The sequence below is a fragment of the Castor canadensis genome, chromosome 4 (assembly GCF_047511655.1).
Source record: "Castor canadensis chromosome 4, mCasCan1.hap1v2, whole genome shotgun sequence".
Lineage (NCBI taxonomy): Eukaryota > Metazoa > Chordata > Mammalia > Rodentia > Castoridae > Castor > Castor canadensis.
Window position 1 is genome coordinate 162,888,277 of NC_133389.1, and position 19,037 is coordinate 162,907,313.

At 34.1% G+C, this 19,037-nt stretch overlaps 1 protein-coding gene across 1 annotated transcript in view; it reads left to right on the top strand.

The window, feature by feature from the left end:
• The window catches only part of Spag16 (sperm associated antigen 16), a 985,522-nt gene extending 966,803 nt beyond the window's left edge, over positions 1–18,719 (top strand). Inside the window, exon 16 of the mRNA XM_074071657.1 lies at positions 18,423–18,719. Within this exon, the coding sequence (XP_073927758.1) occupies positions 18,423–18,598 (176 nt within the window). The 3' untranslated portion in view covers positions 18,599–18,719. The remainder of the gene's footprint in view (positions 1–18,422) is intronic.
• The last annotated feature ends 318 nt before the right edge of the window (positions 18,720–19,037 follow it).

Sequence of the window (19,037 nt, forward strand, 5' to 3'; positions counted from 1 at the left end):
AGAGCTTTTATCATGAAGTGGTGTTGGATCTTGTTGAAGGCTTTTTCTGCATCTATTGAGATGATCAAGTGGTTTTTGTCTTTGCTTCTATTGATGTGCTGTATTACATTTATAGATTTTCATATGTTGAACCATTCCTGCATCCCTGGGGTGAAGCTGACTTGGTCATGGTGTATGATCTTTCTGATGTATTGTTGGATTTGGTTTGCCATTATTTTATTGAGGATTTTTACATCAATGTTCATTAAGGAGATTGGCCTATAGTTCTCCTTTTTGTAGGTATCTTTGCCTGGTTTGGGGATGAGAGTAAAAATGGCTTCATAAAATGAGTTAGACAGTGTTCCTTCCCTTTATATTTTGTGGAAAAGTTTAAGGAGAGTTGGCATTAGTTCTTCTTTAAAGGACTGATAGAATTCAGCAGAGAATCCATCAGGTCCTGGACTTTTCTTTTTTGGGAGACTATTGCTGCTTCAATTTCATTTTGTGTTATAGATCTATTCAGGTGGTAAGTACCATAAGTATCTAGAAATTTGTCCATTTCTTCAAGATTTTCAAATTTATTGGATTAAAGGTTCTCACAGTAGTCTCCGATGATTCCCTGGGTTTCTGTGGTGTTTATTGTTATCTCCCCTTTTGCTTTTCTCATTTTACTGATTTGGGTTTTTTCTCTCCTCATTTTATTCAAATTTGTCAGAGGTCTGTCAATCTTGTTTACTTTTCAAAGAACCAGCTTTTTGTTTTGTTGATTCTTTGTGTGGTTTTTTGTTGTTGTTGTTGTTGTTGTTATTTCTATTTTATTAATTTCAGCCCTTATTTTTATTATTTCTCTCCTTCTGCTTGCTTTGGATTTTGCTTGCTCTTGTTTTTCTAGGAGTTTGAGATCTAGCATTAGGTCACTGATTTGAGCTCTTTCTAAGCTTTTAATATATGCACTCATGGATGTAAACTTTCCTCTTAGGACTGCCTTTGCTGTGTCCCATAGGTTCTGGTAAGTCATGTTTTCATTTTGATTAACTTCCAGGAACCTTTTAATTTCCTCTTTTATTTCACCAATAACCCATTGATCACTGAGCAATGTATTGTTCAGCTTCCAATTGTTTGGACGTTTTTTACTGTTGTTTTTGTTTTTGATTTCTAGTTTTAATGCTTGTGGTCAAATACAATGCATGGGATTATTTCTATTTTCTTATATTTGCTGAGGCTTGCTTTGTGCCCTAAGATATGATCAATTTTTGAGAAGGTTCCATGGGCTGCTGAGAAGAATGTGTATTGCACAGAAGTTGGATGAAATATTCTGTAGACATTAGCTTGGTCCATTTGATCGATGGTGTGATTTAGTTTTAGAATTTCTTTGTTGAATTTTTGTTTGGATGACCTATCTATTGGTGATAAGGGAGTATTAAGGTCTCCCACTATCACTGTGTTGGAGTCTATATATATTTTTAGGTCCTTCAGAATATGTTTGATGAAATTGGGTGCATTGACGTTGGGTGCATATAGGTTGATAATTATTATTTCCTTTTGGTGTATTTCCCCTTTTATTAGTATGGAGTGTCCTCCTTTATCTCATTTGATCAATGTAGATTTGAAGTCTACTTTGTCCGAAATATGTATGGCTACTCTGCCTGTTTTCGGGGACCACTGGCTTGGTAAATCTTCTTCCAACCTTTCACCCTAAGCCAGTGCTTATTTCTGTTGATGAGGTGGGTCTCCTGTATGCAGCAGATTGTTGGATCTTCCTTTTTAATCCAGGTTGCTAATTGGTGTCTTTTGAAGGAGGAATTTAGTCCATTAACATTCAGTGTTAGTATTGATAAGTACATGGTGATCCCTGTCATGTAGTTTTCTTTGTTGATTAAGAGTTTGATATGTGTAGCTGAATCAATGTTACTCTTTATTTTCTTGCCTTTTCTTCTCCTGTGGTTTGTATTGCCTGCCCTTTCATGGTTTTGTTTTCTTTCATTATCTGTGTGCAGAATTCCTTGCAGAATCTTTTGTAGTGGTGACTTGGTGATCATTTATTGTTTTAATTTCTGCTTATCATGAAAGACTTTGTTTGTTCCATCTATTTTGAATGATAGTTTTGCTGAGTAAAGTATCCTAGGATTGAAGTTATTTTCATTCAGTGCTTGGAAGATCTCACCCTATGTTCTTGCTTTTAATGTTTCTGTTGAGAAGTCTGCTGTGGTTTTGATGGGTTTACCTTTGTATGTTATTTGTTTTTTCTCTCTTACAGTCTTCAATATTCTTTCTCTAGTCTCTGTACTTGTTGTTCTAATGATAATATGTCATGGGGCAGTTTTATTTTGGTCAGGTGTGTTCGATGTTCTGGAGGCTTCCTGTACCTGAATGGGCATAGTTTTCTCTAGATTTGGGAAATTTTCTGTTATTATTTTGTTGAATATATTATGAATTCCTTTTGCTTGCACCTCTACTCCTTCTTCAATGCCCATGATTCTCAGGTTTGGTTCTTTGATAGAGTCAGTGAGTTCTTGCATTTTCTTTTCACAGGTCTTGAGTTGTTTAACTAATAGTTCTTCAGTTTTTCCTTTAATTGCCATTTCATCTTCAAGTTCTGAAATTCTGTCTTCTGTTTGTTCTATTCTGCTGTAATGGCCTTCCATTTTGTTTTATTTTAAGAGAATTTCCAAAGAATGTATTTTAAGTTAATATAAATATCAACTACAGCAAAAATAATCTATTTTCTCAAGATAATTACTTTGCAAAATAACCTTTTTAATTTGGCTATGTATATTTACATATTTGAATGATCTCTTTATTTTTGTTGTGATATTATTGTTGTGCTTGGTATACATTATGACATTTACAAAAGCTCTTACAATATATCACAGTTGAATTCACCCTATCCACCATTGTCCTTTATTCCCCCTCTTCCATTCCTGGAATAGCTTCAACATGTTTTATTTTTCCAATTAATGACCTCTTTACTTTAGAAGCAGTTGAAATATTCTTCTAGTGTTCTGAGCTCTTTACACACATCAAGATCATGTGAATATGTTTGAGATTCTCACTGAAACTTAAAATATATCAACCTAGATAAAATAGATGTTAAAAGCAATTTTGTTAAATTTTGTCTTAAAAATACAGGATTATTAGGAATTGTTTTATAAAACTATGCTATATATTTCTGCTTTTAGAGATAATAGTGGTTTTAACTTCTATTTAATAAAGGAAGGACAATGTAAATTGCTGTTATAGTCTTTTTTTCTTTTCCCCTTTTATTTTATCGTTTTTTACATTTACTTACATGTGTATACATTGTTTATGCCACCTTCCCCTTCTCCCTCCACTTCCAGGCACAACCTGTACCACCCTCTCTTCTCCAATTTTGTTGAAGAGAAAGCATAAAAGATAATAAGAAAGACACAGTGTTTTTGCTATTTTGGGCTAAAGATAGCTATACAGAGAGATTCCAAACATTGCTTCCATGTACATGTGTATTGCAACCCACATTTGTTCATTTCTACCAGACCTCTTTGCTACTTCCTGGTCCCCTTCCCATAGTGGCCTCTGCCAATTTGAAGTAGTATGCCCTACTATACAAATGCCACTCAAATGTTAATAATCACCATTCTTGTCCAGTTAATGCAAATGACCTGAGTTTATGGAATACTTTCCATTTTTTAGTGGAGATTGCTTCTCATCTAGATGTTCAAGCTCTTCCTCTTCTTTGCAACTGTGTTCCCTTTGTCACCTCCACTCTCTCTGTAGTTTGTCTGTAGAATTTATTTTGCATTTTTTATTATAAATCAAGAGACCCCAAACATTTCCAGTCCATTTAACAAACTAATTGTGCTGATTTTTTTTTTTGTAAGACAAGATGAAGTTTGTTTGCGTAGGAGTCTTTAAGGAGACAAAAAGATTGGATGAGATAGACTATCAAGTGGGTAAACAATGGGAGGAAAAGCATCATTTTTGATAGTCTTTAATGTGGCTTGTTTGGTTGTTTGTTTTCTTCTCTAGTAGAAAAATTGACCTTGAGTTGAGCATCTGGAATGACTAAAGTATATTATTGTCAATCTTCCTAAAATAATAGTATCTTGATCTCCATTTGTGTCACCCTTCAAAATAAAGTAGAATTCCTTTATTGTAAAATTAGTTTGGATATCAGTTTTGAAATTAAGAGCTAACCCCCCAAAACATTAGAACTCTGACCTTTGGTCCCCATTTTGATCACCTTGTATACTCTTAGTTGTTATGGTGGGCATTTAATACATCCTTCCACCTGCCAGCTGCAATAATTGGTTCAAAGATACATACAGGAGCCAAGCTAGAAAATTAGTGACAATTTTTACCCTATAGACAAATGCTATGAAACAAAGGCACTCTTTCCATGGACATTGAATTTGGGAAGCTATGAGCCTGGTCCTGCCTCAGGCACTGCAAAAAGAGCCTGCCTAAGCATGAATTCACACTGTAGAAAGTAAAACCTAGTGACAAGGGGTCAGGACACCCTTACAGAATCATTCCAATCTCTTGTTGGAATGTTTTCCCCTTTGCCACATCAAGTTGACTTTCTTTAACTTGCAAATGAAAATGACCTGACTAATATTTCCTCTATTCAGACAAGTCAAACTATATTTTTCTAATAATTGCAATGTTAACTTTATCATGGTTATGCCTCATCTAAATCCTTTATGCCTCCTTACTTTAGCCCCAAATGTCCTTAATCTCAGACTGTCTACTGGCTTTTGGCAAAAGCCCATTTGATGCAAGTGGAATGCCAGACTAAGGTTAAGAGTAAGAGCACATGACGAAAAGAAGCTGAATTAAAACAAACTGATCACATGTTGCTTTAAATTTTCTATAAGGCACAAAGCCAGGTCAACAGACCACAACACACTAATATGTTACTTTAGATTTCCATAAAAACGCCTTCACAGAATTATGAGTTAATGTAAATTTATTTAATATTTGTGTAGCAGCCAAATGATCTCAGCTTTCTGTCTTAACTATTTTTGTTTTTGCTAATGCTGTTGGATGGAGAAAACAATGTTGGGTTGGCATCCTTGTTCCACTACTTAATTCTGTTTTCTTGAAGAAGGTTTTATTTTTACTTTTCTATGATTTGGTATCTTTTTCTTTAAATCAAAAACAATGCTTCCTTCACATGTGGTTGTAAGGACACCACATAATATAGTGGGCATAAAATATTAGGGAAAAAGTAGACAATGAAGGGAAATTAGTGTTTTTATCTGTCATTGTCAAACATTTTAAATCATTGTGAAGGTAAATATCCACTAGGTATCGAGTCTATGGGTCTTCCTCAGGTAATGAATTGTGAAATATTTATAATTTAGGGCTAATCCCTCTATGATTTCACAGAGTTTGCTATTTCTTTTCAATCAGCAGATTATACTATATTCAAACACAATTAATTTAGCTAAATTCATAGCTAAATTACAGATTTTACATTTGATGTACCAGCCATTGTTTCCTCCTGGGGGAGTAGCCATCTTAGCTATAGCTACTTACCGTATATTTGCATCTTTTTACTATAATTATTAGTAATAAATAATGCTTGTGTTCACTTGTCCACTTTCACTCATAGACAATGTTGCCTTAGAATAGGAAAGGATAAAGTTCTAAAAGTAAGAATACAATTATTAATAATTCACCACTTCAACATTAAGTTACAGAAGTTGACAGGCTTTTTTTTCCCCACTGATAAACCTCCACACTCAGAATGGGTGATCCCTTTATAATAAAGTTAGCTTTCATACCAGTTTTGACATTAAGAGATCAACTTCTAAAATATTAAAACTCTGAATTTTGGAGTCTTCAAATGTATATAGTAAATGCTAGAGTCTAAATAGTAAGAAAGTGAGAAATTGTAATTTTATTACTTCATAAGATAAAATTAATTAAATTTTTGTGTACAATAGAAGCCTTTGGATCCTTTTCCTTTTGAAGAATAATGGGGGAGAACTCACCATAGTCTATGATTTACTCTGAATTCTACTTTGCCATGCCTTCTCTGATTCTCAGAACTCAACCAAAACTCAAATGTCCTCTGATATCAGCAGAAGCTGTTCTGAAATGTTTGCAAGTCTCCAGGTGCATGGGGTCCCTGAATAAATATTATTGCAAAACTGATCAGCTGCATAGGTGAAGATCAAGTTAGAAAACAGGTCTACAAGGATTTCTTAATGAAAGCAGGTGGCTGTTGATATTCTAAATAGATTCAATAATTAGTTAGAACATTTTTAGGACTTTAGGTGCATCTCACAAGGGATTTCTGTAATATTCAGAAGACAGCTCATGTAGGAAAGCACCTGTTCTGCAATATTCATTCATGTTCTCCTAATAAGGCAGAAATAATTTGAAAACTACACATGGTAAGGCCAAAAGATCTATCCCTTACAAGTTAGGTTTTCACTTTTGGATTTATTCACCTGCAACAGTTTAGGGATTTCTGAAGTATCAAAGAACTACCTTCTTAAGCAAGATGTGGATTTCATGTGAAAGACAAAACGATTTCTATATTATTTGATTACTCTTTATTTAGGGAAAACTTACAAAACATACTCCATGGCACAAAATTCACCTGCTTAATAACATTTTATACCAAGTGTAAGTGATGGTAGATTTTTACCCTCAATATCCAACCTTGTTGTATAATTTAAATACAATATGTGCTAAACAAGGTAAGCATCTCTGGCTAAAGGCCAAAAGTAAGATATTGAAGCTTTTCCTTCCCCTCTACTCTTATTTTTATGACACAAGCTTCACCAAGGGAAATCTAATACATTTTATATGTTTTAATTTATTTTATAGATAAACTTCAACATCAAATAATCTTCATTTGAGCAATATTACCTACAAGAGAAAAGTTAGAGCCCATTAGCAAGAGTATACATTAAAAAGTACTGGAAAGTTTATGAATTATTACTAGCACTTAGGTAAGTTAAATTCCCAAGTAATTTTTTTCTGAAAGTATATTGATCAGCAGTAGGGTGCACAATAAACTAAATCACATTTCACCTCTCCTTCAATGGTGTTTTTGAAATTCTGAGTAATGACCCAGGTTGTGCCATTAATGCAAATCTTCAAAACTTAAGTAGTTTCTTGATACTTTTCATTTTGAAGCATCTTTTAAAGAAACAACAGATGCTTCTCTACACGCATTCAAAAAAATCAATACAATTAATCAATAACACTCTCCACAGGTAATAAATGCTGAGAAGCATTTCTGCCTATCTGTATTGATTGAGAGAATTGCTTCAAATTGGTTCTGATGTGTATAAAAATCATTTCCTTATTGATCAAGTCCTGTCTTCCCCTTTTTGATATGTTATTTCATATGTGGCACACAATTCTTTTAGTCCCCATTCTTATACATTTGTGATAAATGAATTTCTTGTGATCTGTGCATGAGACTAATTTGAATGAAATATAAAATGGGTGTTTTTATTTCTTTGGGGGAACATATTGATTGAAATTTAATCAAGCCATGAATAATCATGAGAAATTACTAAAGTTATTCTAATGAGACGTGTAATGATGTACTTCATTCACATTTTCATCATTCATAATGAGCTTAAAAGTTTTGACTGTATCTCTATGTCTTACAACAGAATTCTGTTCATGCAGATACATGCATCTAATCTAGAATGACACCATTCCTAATTGTATAAATAATAGAAGAATGCATTGTTTTAGTCAAATATTGATTTGCAACATTGCTAGCAAATTATATTTTTGTAATGTGTTTAAACACATGAGTGAATATTTTAACCTCTTTGCTAATATGTGTTCACTGTATAGACTAAAATAATAAGATTATGTCTTCAAATTAGTTTTCTGAATGAAGAGAAATTTGAAGTTTCAACAGATTTAACATTTAGTAAGCTTCATTAGAAAGGGTTCAATTTACTTTTAACCCAACAAATGTATGTATCCATGACTGCCTTGGTTAATAGTTCCTGATAACTTATGGCTCATTGAGGAAATTTTACTGATCAATTAAAGAGTTCTCCAAGATAGCTCAGCTCCTAATTTGATACATTAATTCCTGATGTGAATTGTTCCTCTAATAGCAAATAAAATCAAACATCTCTGTTAACATTATTTGGTAAATTTCATAACCAATATCACCTATTTTCCTTATCTGAATGTTTCATTGCACAATGACATCATTTAGCCAGTAATTACCTTGCCATGGAAAGTGCTGCTGAACTAATATTTTCATAAAATTTGGCTTTATTAAAAGAATTTCATGCATCTCAGTGATTCTTACTTGGAACCTCAGAAAATATGAATTGTTGTATCAACAACTGAAATCCAATACCTTTGCCTTAGATAATTTCACTTTATCGATCAAGAAATTTAATTTATTTTATTTTTAATTCTGAAGAAATATTTCATGCAAAAACAAATTAGGTTGAAATCTCTCAACAAATAAGAACTGCTTCTCTATTCAGGAATAATTAGTGCAGGGAATTAGATAAAACATTCCCTTGGATGAGGCCAAGGGAATGTTTGTAATGTTGAAGGTGTAAGCATCAGGAGGATGATATATTCTGATTCATTGCCATTAGAACACAAATAAAGTGATAATTTTCTACAACATCTGAATGCAAAACACTTACCTAAACATGTGTTATTGTCTTTCCTGCCTATCTTAATAGGCTCTTTTGAATGCTGGGAACACTGGATGAGTTCTTCAAGGCAGCCTTTCTGAGTCCCTCACTTACTCACAGGATGTTAATTGTACAATCAGATTCTAGAAGTCAATAAATGCCATTTGAGTAATGGCAGAATGACATTTTTAAAACACTTCTTGTACTTAAATAGAAATTAATTTTAAAGCATTCCTAGGAGGAAGCAGAGATCCAGCTGGAAACGAGCTGCACCCACAAGAGATGTTTAGTCTGAGTCATGTTATATTTGAGTAAGGGAAGCTTAATCTCCATGGAGAGAAGACATTGAGTTAATCAATAAAAAATTCATTCAGAGATGTTAAAGCATGATGCAGAAGATAAGAGCATGAGTTTTTGGAGTTATATGGACTCCATATCTACTCTCCATTAGTCACAAACTGTGTGGCCTTGAAGAAGTTACTTTAATCTCTCTAAACTTAATTTTCCTCCTCAAGAAAGCAGTGATATGTGCTAGCTCTGTCTAGCAGAAATACAATGTGAACCAACAGAACAATAAATATTCTAGTAGCAATGCATTTTTAAAAATTGAGATAATATACTTATGTTAATATGTTGAACACATTTAAAGTGCATATCAAATCTATTTTATTTAATATCACATAGACAAAATAGTGTCCTTTTAACATATAACAACATAAAGTTATTAATAAAGTATTTTACATTCTTTGCAATAAGTCTTTGAAATCAGATGAGTATCTTATAATTAAGGACATTTCAATTTGTGCTAGCTGCATTTCCAGTGCTCAATGGCCACATGGGCATAAAAGCTGTAGTAATGGCTGCACAGGTGTATACTCTCTCCATGGGGTTTTTTGTCAGGATAAAATGAGATAACTCATGTAAAGAACTTAAGACACTACTTGACAAATAATTAGCCTTAAAAATGGTCATTGTGACAGACAACTATTCACTGAGTATTGACTACACAGTTTGCTTTCTAAGTTGGCAGATATGCAAAAATAAATGTCATAGGTGCTGTCTCTGAGTGACTACAAAGTTAAGAGTATAAGCAAATACATGGTTAACCATAATTTGTGGCATCTTCTTACCACATGATTGGTATGAATAACATGCAATAAATACCCAGGAGAGGAAGGTCTTCTATTAGGGATGCCCCATATCAAGTAAGTGAAGAAAATAATTTTGAACTGGGATTTATTTTTTTGTTTGTTTGTTTAACATTATTTCTTATTTATTTATTTTTTATTATTTTATTATTCATATGTGCATACAAGGCTTGGGTCATTTCTCCCCCCTACCCCTACCCCCTCCCTTACCACCCACTCCGCCCCCTCTCTCTCCCCCCCAACCCCTCAATACCCAGCAGAAACTATTTTGCCCTTATTTCTAATTTTGTTGTAGAGGGAGTATAAGCAATAATTGGAAGGAACAAGGGTTTTTGCTGGTTGAGATAAGGATAGCTATACAGGGAGTTGACTCACATTAATTTCCTGTACATGTGTGTTGCCTTCTAGGTTAATTCTTTTTTATCTAACCTTTTCTCTAGTTCCTGGTCCCCTTCTCCTATCAGCCTCAGTTGCTTTTAAGGTATCTGCTTTAGTTTCTCTGCATTTAAGAGCAACAAATGCTAGCTAGTTTTTTAGGTGTCTTACCTATCCTCACCCCTCCCTTGTGTGCTCTCGCTTTTATCATGTGCTCATAGTCCAATCCCATTGCTGTGTTTGCCCTTGATCTAATGTCCACATATGAGGGAGAACATACGATTTTTGATCTTTTGGGCCAGGCTAACCTCACTCAGAATGATGTTCTCCAATTCCATCCATTTACCAGCGAATGATAACATTTCATTCTTCTTCATGGCTGCACAAAATTCCATTGTGTATAGATACCACATTTTCTTAATCCATTCATCAGTGGTGGGGCATCTTGGCTGTTTCCATAACTTGGCTATTGTGAATAGTGCCGCAATAAACATGGGTGTGCAGGTGCCTCTGGAGTAACCTGTGTCACAGTCTTTTGGGTATATCCCCAAGAGTGGTATTGCTGGATCAAATGGTAGATCAATGTTTAGCTTTTTAAGTAGCCTCCAAATTTTTTTCCAGAGTGGTTGTACTAGTTTACATTCCCACCAACAGTGTAAGAGGGTTCCTTTTTCCCCACATCCTCGCCAACACCTGTTGTTGGTGGTGTTGCTAATGATGGCTATTCTAACAGGGGTGAGGTGGAATCTTAGTGTGGTTTTAATTTGCATTTCCTTTATTGCTAGAGATGGTGAACATTTTTTCATGTGTTTTTTGGCCATTTGAATTTCTTCTTTTGAGAAAGTTGAACTGGGATTTAATAGATGGATTGACTGTTGAGAGAAATGGCTAGAAACTGTGAAAACAGCTAAGGAAAATACACCACCAGGAGGAGCAACAGAAGTAACCATCAAAAGTGGAGAAATGAAAAACATTTTCATGAAATGATAGCTAATTAATGGAGAAAGCAATTACATGTAAGATTATACTTGAATGATGCAGAATTTATATGAGAGTGTAGAAGTCTTAAGAGGCATGTTAGAAAGCTTGGAAATAAACAGTAAAAAGAGCAACAATTTAGGGGCCAAAGATCTAATTTCAGCCAGGTACTACAGCTACCATGAATACATTTTCTTGCCTTGGCCAAGTCACTTCACCTCAGTTGTTTCAAAATGAGATGGTTGCAACTAAAAGAAAACAAAGCCTGAGATGTCAGGAATGTAAAAGGTGTCTTTGTTGTTTTTACTGTTGTTCTGCTTATATTTATGGTATTTTAGAATGGGAATGGCAAAATTGAAGAAATGTCTTAGGAATCAATACAGGTAGACTTAAAAATAAAGAAATTATGATGAAAAGATTATTTGGAGAATCATTTAGGTAATCATCTTAGAATAAAGACTTTAATATTGTGGCCATAACAGATAGACATATATAGGTGAATCACAGAAAATTAGCAAGGAACAATGGACAGGACTTGATTGAGATTAGAGAGTGAAACAAAGTGAGAAATAAATGTTGCTACATTTTGGAACCAGAACACAGAGAATGATTATGCATAATAGAAATGAGGAAGTCAGGGAGACAATTTGATTGAAGAAGTGGGAAGGGATGTAGAATGGATTTTTTGTTATTATTTAGAACAACTTTTAGAATGTATGATGTTTGCATTAGAATATGTGTATTTAAGAATAAGGAATGTATGTGAAGAATGATTTCATGCAAAATCATAGATGTTTAATTTCAGAGATTCACAAAGTAGTAAAATCAACATTGAATAAAGCAATTATGAAATTAACATGAACATTAAATTCAAGAGCTTATCTTTCCAGGAAATTTGGTGGCATTCAAAGAGAAGCCCCAAAGTGGCACACTCAATCTGAGTCTTAATTTATGAAAGAAATTGTAAAGCCAGTAAATGAAGCAAGACTTTTTGAATTATAAACACTTCTTTTCAAATTCCAGCTTTAGCTTTTCTGAGTTTTGTTCTTCATTTGCTAAAAAGAGAGAATGTCTACATTATGGGTTTGAGTTCGTTCCAGGAGATATGAATGATGAAGAAACAGGTTCATATAATTTCCATTAAAAAAATCATAGAGGTACTTGTGCTATTCCTTATAATGTGTGATAATTCCTCAGGCAAGTGTGTACTGAGATGTTAAGTTCCTTGCATGGTTAAAAGTGTTGCAATATGGCCAAGGCAATACTGAGAAAAAAGAGCAATGCTGGCAGTATCAAATACCTGCCTTCAAAATATACTACAAAGTTATAGATATAAAAACAGCATGGTGCTGGCACAAAAACAGATATGAACACCAGTGGAACAGAATAGAGGAAACGCATATGAATCCACGCAGCTATGCACACCCTATTTTTGACAAAGGGGCCAAAAACATATGATGGAAAAAAGACAGCCTCTTCAACAAATGTTTCTGGGAAAACAGAGAATCTAGAAAAAAGAAACTAGTTCCATGTTTGTCACCCTATACAAGTATCAACTCAAACTGGAACAAAGACCTTAATCTAAGACCTGAAGCTTTGACGCTAGTACAGGAGAGAGCAGGGGATGCACTGGAAGTAATAGGCATAGGCAACTATGCCTATTCAGCAACTAAAAGAAAGAATCAACAAATGGGACTAGAAGAAATTAAAAAGCTTCTGCATGACAAAAGAAATGGTCTAAATTGAAGAAGCCACTCTCAGAATGAGAGAAAATCTTTGCTAGTATACATCAAATAAGGGACTGATAACCAGAATATACAGGGAGCTCAAAAAACTAAATTCCAAAAAAAATCAATGACCCAATGAAGAAATGGGCAAAGGAAAGGAAGAAGTCCAAATGGCTAAAACATATAAAAAAATTCTCACCATCCCTGCCAGTAAAGGAAACGCAAATCAAAACCATATTAAGAGTCTACCTCAACTCCTGTTAGAATGGCTGTCATCAATAACACAAACAATGACAAATGTTGGCCAGTATGCAGGGAAAAAGGAACCCTCATATACTGATGGTGGGAATGTGAGCTAGTACAACCACTATGGAAAACAATATGGAGGCTCCTCAAAAAACTAAACATAGATCTGCCATATGATCCAGCAATCCCACTCCTAGGGATATACTTGAAGGAATGTGACTCAGCTTAAAACAAAGGCACCTGCACACCCATGTTTATTACAGAATTAATCATGATACCTAAGCTATGGAAACAGCCAAGTTGTCCCACTACTGACAAGGGGACTAAGAAAATGTGGTATTTATACACAATGGAATTTTACTCAGCCACAAAGAGGAATAAAATTTTGTCATTTGCAGGTAAGTGGATGCAACTGGAGAGCATCATTTTAAGTGAAGTTAGCCAGACTCAGAGGGCCTAAAGCTGCATGTTCTCTCTCGTATGTGGAATATGGACCTAAAAAATGCAGAAATATTATGAAACACTGGTCACACTTAGGGAGGGTCATGCACAGGAGGGGAAGAGTAAAAGAAGGAAACTAAGAACTTGTTGTCGATATATTCTCTATACAAGAATGCATATAGAAATCTTAAACTGACTGAAACCACCATAAGAAAGGGACTAAGTTTGAATGAAGAAAATTGGAGGAGATAAACCAGTTGAGGTTATAATACATATATGCATGGAAACACCACAAGGAAACGTCCTATGTAGCTACCTTTATGTCAAACAAGCTAAAATGTTACATTTTCTTTTTATCTTTTCTCTTTCTTCTTCTACAAAATCAGAGAACAGGATGGTGGAATTAGTCCTGCCCTGAGGGGAGGGCTGGCACCAGTGGGAGGAGGGAGGTGATGGGCAAAGGAAGTAGGAGGGTGAAAAAATGTGTACAAATGCATGTAAATGTAAAAATGATACCTATTGAAACTATTGGAAAAAAATTAAACATAAAAAAGTATCCTGATAATAAGCAGCATGCAGAACTCCTAACCCTATGGATGGTTTATCTTGTCTAGGTAAAGTGAGAAATATTGAAAACTTTAAGATGACTTCTGGCTATTCTAGGTACATGCACTCTGAATCAAATTGAGTTTTAACAAGTGTAGATTATATAAAGTTCATTAAAAATTCTTGAGTTTGAAAAATTGCTGATATTTTATTTGCATATTTTATATTAACATAGAATAAAGAGTTTTCTACTCATGTCAGTTTATCAAGAGTGATGATTATACTCATAAAATTTTGCCCCTCTATTTTCATGGGTTCACTCATTTATTGCTAGTGATGCTTAAATTAGTAAGTGTATTCAAATATTCATTGAATCCTATTGGTCAACAAAAAGATACAGATTTACTTAATAAGAAAACATTCTGTCTTATTCAACCATAAAAGAAGAATGAAATTTTGTCATTTGCAGGTAAATGGATGTAACTAGAGAACATCATCTTAAGTGAAATTAGCCAGGTTCAGAAAGAGAAAAGCTGCATGTTTTCTCTCATGGAAATATAGATCCAATACAAATGTTGTGAAAAATAGATCATGCTAAGGGGAGGGGAGATCAGTAACAAAAGAGGAAGGGTAAAAGAAGGAGGCCAAGAAGGTGAATACAGTTGATGTACTTCCTATGCAAGAATGACTAGAATTTTAAAACCTATTGAAATCACCACAAGAAGGGGATGTAAGGCAGAAAGGAGAAAAGCAGAGGTGATGAACCAATTTGGGTTATAATACATATGTACATGGAAATGTGACAATTAAACACCCTGTATAGCTATCTTAAACAAACATAATTTTTTTTTTCAAAAACAGAACAGGAATGCAAAACAGGTCCTGTCTGGGGGATTGGCACTAGTGGGAGCAGGGAGCTATAAGGAAGGGGTGTAGGAGGGCAAATATGGTAGAAATATTATGTACTCATGTATGTAAATGGAAAAATGAGACCTGCTGAAGCTACTCCAGGAGTAGGGGAGGGGCGATAAAGGAGAATGAGGCAGGGGGTAAATTCAGCTATTATATATTGTAAGAACTTTTGTAAATGTCATGATGTTTCTCTAGTACAACAATAGTAAAAAAGACACATGAAAAAAGAAAACATCCTAGAATCTTGATAGATAATCTTTTTTATGGTTTTTAGAGACATACTAATGATGAGGTGCTCAAAAATCACTCACCATTGATATATACTGAGTTACTTATGTACAAATAGCAGTTATAAAATTAATCTTTTTCCCAGACTATGTATTTTCTTTCCATTAGAACAAAAAATGTGGGAATTCTAATAACCCAAATATAAACAGATAAAAGTCAGTTTTTTACATTACAGATGTTTAAATGTGATATATATTTTATTAAAGAAAACTATGCCCGGTACCAGTGGCTCACACCTGTAATCCTAGCTACTCGGAAAGCAGAGATCAGGAGGACTGAGGTTCAAAGCCAGCCCAGGCAAATAGTTTCACAAGACCCTATCTCAAAAAAACCCATCACAGAAAACGACTAGTGGAGAGGCTCATGGTCAAGGCCCTGAGTTCAAACCTCATTACCACAAAAAAAAAAATTTATGAAGCAATTTTATTTTTAATTGATGTTGGTAAACTATACTACTCCATATTTCAAATTATATTCCATGTGACATTTGTGAATGTATATTCATAATTTGGTATAGCTGTTCTTGTTTACAACTAAATAACATTTTACATAATTTATTCAGGAATTTCATGTCACAAGACAATTATTTTAGTTATCTTTTAACAGTTCATCTGAGAAGTAAATATAATTCATAATCTATTTTGTCATTTCACATTTTTAAAAAAGGCATACTTACTTTAACATGAATATTATTAGTTCAAGTTTCACATAAATTCTCCCGGTATATTAAAAATTTTATTCCTATTGTATTTTCATTCTGTTGAACAAGTTCTGATGTAGATAAATAAATTTTCTTTTCCTCATAAATTTATCATTAAGACTTGACATCCAGATGACAGGTGATTTATACTGTGGTTCATTTTCCATTGCCAGTCACCAGATTTAGAAAGATACCTGTGTACATCTATATAAATACTCCACTTTCTAGAGATGCTTCCAGTAAGTAGACTGTGCATGTTGGGGTTTGTTTACTATTCTTGCCACCTATCTCACACACCAACTACACACTAATTCACCCACTGACACATCCTGGTAAATAAGTTTGAAAATCTTCTGACTTAAAAAGAGCTCACCATCACTATTCCCAGTGATGGTGACATTACATGCCATGTAATAATCTAAAATGCTTAAATAGGTTAAACATGATTATATGTTCATTGTAGGAGTTAGTTTACATATATATACAAATATAATTTAAATTTTTCTGAAAATAAATTCAGGTAAACCTGAAAATCTCATCATAAATTTACTGACTCAGATCTGTTCTAGCAAAAGGAAAAAATTTAAATACCCAAGGTATTGTGCTGCTGAATTATATAATCTTAAAAATGTCCAGAAACTAGCAAGAGCCTTCCAAGTTGATTGTTACAGATTTGAGCTCAACAAAAAAATAATGTTTAACACTAAGTCTTTTTTTTTCTTTATAGTCTTTGGTGCTGTTTGGTTTTGTTTGGCTTTCAATTTGTTTAAATAATATTGACCCCCTCTTCCAAGCTATTGTGTAAAGACTACTTTGTTTATTTCTTAGGAAAGTCACAAATAGCAATTGCCTATAGAGTAGGGCTGGCAGGAAATCATATGTAATGCCTCAGTCAGCAAAGACTTAGTAAAAGAGGATTTATAATAAATATTCACATCTGCTGCTCTGGACACTCTAATCCATCCTAAGGATCTTTGCTGTGTCAGGCTTTGTTCTTGATGAAGAAGCACAGTAGTTAGAAAGGTTTGCAAATAGGAAATATTTATCATGGTTAACTTTGCTCTTAAAGTTTCTCCTTGTTTTAAGGAGATTTCATGATAATTTTGGTATAATTTGTGATTAAATATTTCGCTGTGGCTTTCATGGTGGTACCATTCTCAAATTTATGAAATGGACAGATTCTCCTCCACAATGTATCACCTACCTAAAGCCTGTGGAGAAGACATCATTGCTGGCAATGGATATGGAAAACATGATGGCTGCAAGTGCAGGCTGTGGATTTGAAGTGCTTGTGATTATCTGTTAGCGCCTCTCTATCTAGGTTATCACCATGAGCCAGTAGTCTAGCACACCCAAGCCTCTCTTTCCTCACCCACATAATGCAATTAATACATTTTCTTTATCGTTGTAGTGTTCTGTGGATTGCATGGGACTATCCACACACATCAAATACGGCTGATAACATGTGGAAAGAGTTTAATAAATTTTAAATGCTATTCCTGGAATGATAACATGCCTTCCAAGTGTGACTGCATAATACAATGGGCAACAATGTAGTTTTTGCCTAAGCACTGAGCTGATGTAAACATGATCTACTGGCTTTCCTTATCCCTGGTTCCAATAGTTTGCTACTGTACTTTTTCCAATAAAATTATTAAAATTTGATTATTTAAATATAGTGATTATTATTCACTAAAAATATAGTATAAAATTATGAAAACAGCCTACACTAAATTTAGCTATCTTATTACAAAACAAAAATTTAGTTTAACGGAATTTTGAATTTTAAGTTAGAATAAAAACCCAGTCATTTTGAAATGAAAATAGTTATTTTCACTTTGCCTCCATAGAAAACTTGTTGAGTTCAAGAAAATTGCATTTTTAAAGCAGAAATTTACATTGCTGTAGTTCTAAGCAATGACAGCATAATTACAATAAACAAACTGAAAGCACAATATAAAACAAAAGTATAAATTAAGATATATGTCTATAGATATAGAGTGCTTTCCCATATAAATTTTGTAACTACTGCTTGTAAAACTTTTAACATACTCACTTGAAAAAAATGTTGTCTTGCTCAGCTGCCTCCAATCTCGTCTCAGAATGATTTATTCATCACAAATATAAGGAGAATGTCAGGGCATTTAATGACCTGTGCATATAAAGTAGGCAGAGCATTAGGCTTTATTTTCCTGTTCTAAAATTTTGTAATCTAATCATTGATGTGTCTTAATCGTGGCTCAAATTATTTTTATAAAGATATGAGCTAGTTCATATTTAATAATTGACATCTAATATAAAATGCATCTTGGATCACAACTAAAACAAAATAGAATGTTGTATTGCTAATGAACTGTGATTACTTGAAATAAAACTTTCTCTCTCTCTCTCTCTCTCTCTCTCTCTGTCTCTCTCTCTCTCTCTCTCTCTCTCTCTCCCTCTCCCTCCCTCCTTGCAGGTCGAGTTTTAGCTCAGGCCAGTGGCAATGGTGTTATCCATTTGCTAGATCTTAAATCGGGGCAGATTCACAAACTGATGGGACACGAGAGCGAAGCGCACACGGTGGTGTTTTCTCAAGACGGGGAGAATCTGTACTCTGGAGGTTCTGATGGCACCATACGGTCGTGGTCTTGACTGTCAGCAGCATTCCCACTGCGGAGGGCATTCCCTTTAAGACTCAAAAGTGCCTCTTGTAGTTCCAAACCAGTAAACAATTGGTTAAAAATGCCAGTAGCTAATATTTACATTTTGCTTTAAAACAGGCTTTGAACATATATTTTACTGTTCATACTATTACCAATAAAAAAAATATAACTTTTTGGTCATATATTTGTCTGGGTCTTTTTTTGGTCTCATTTTGATGAGAATTTACAGACAGAGCATCCTTGCTAGGGGTTTGGAAAAACAAGCTTTACAATGACGCCTAATGACAGACTAGATGAATTACAGGAGATTGATTTTTAATGTTAGAGAACAAACTGCAGGAAAACGAGTCTCCCTTAAAGAAAAAAAAAAATCAAATTCAAGCTGCAGAAGACGCAAAGTTTAATTATGTTGGCCAGAGAAAGTCTTT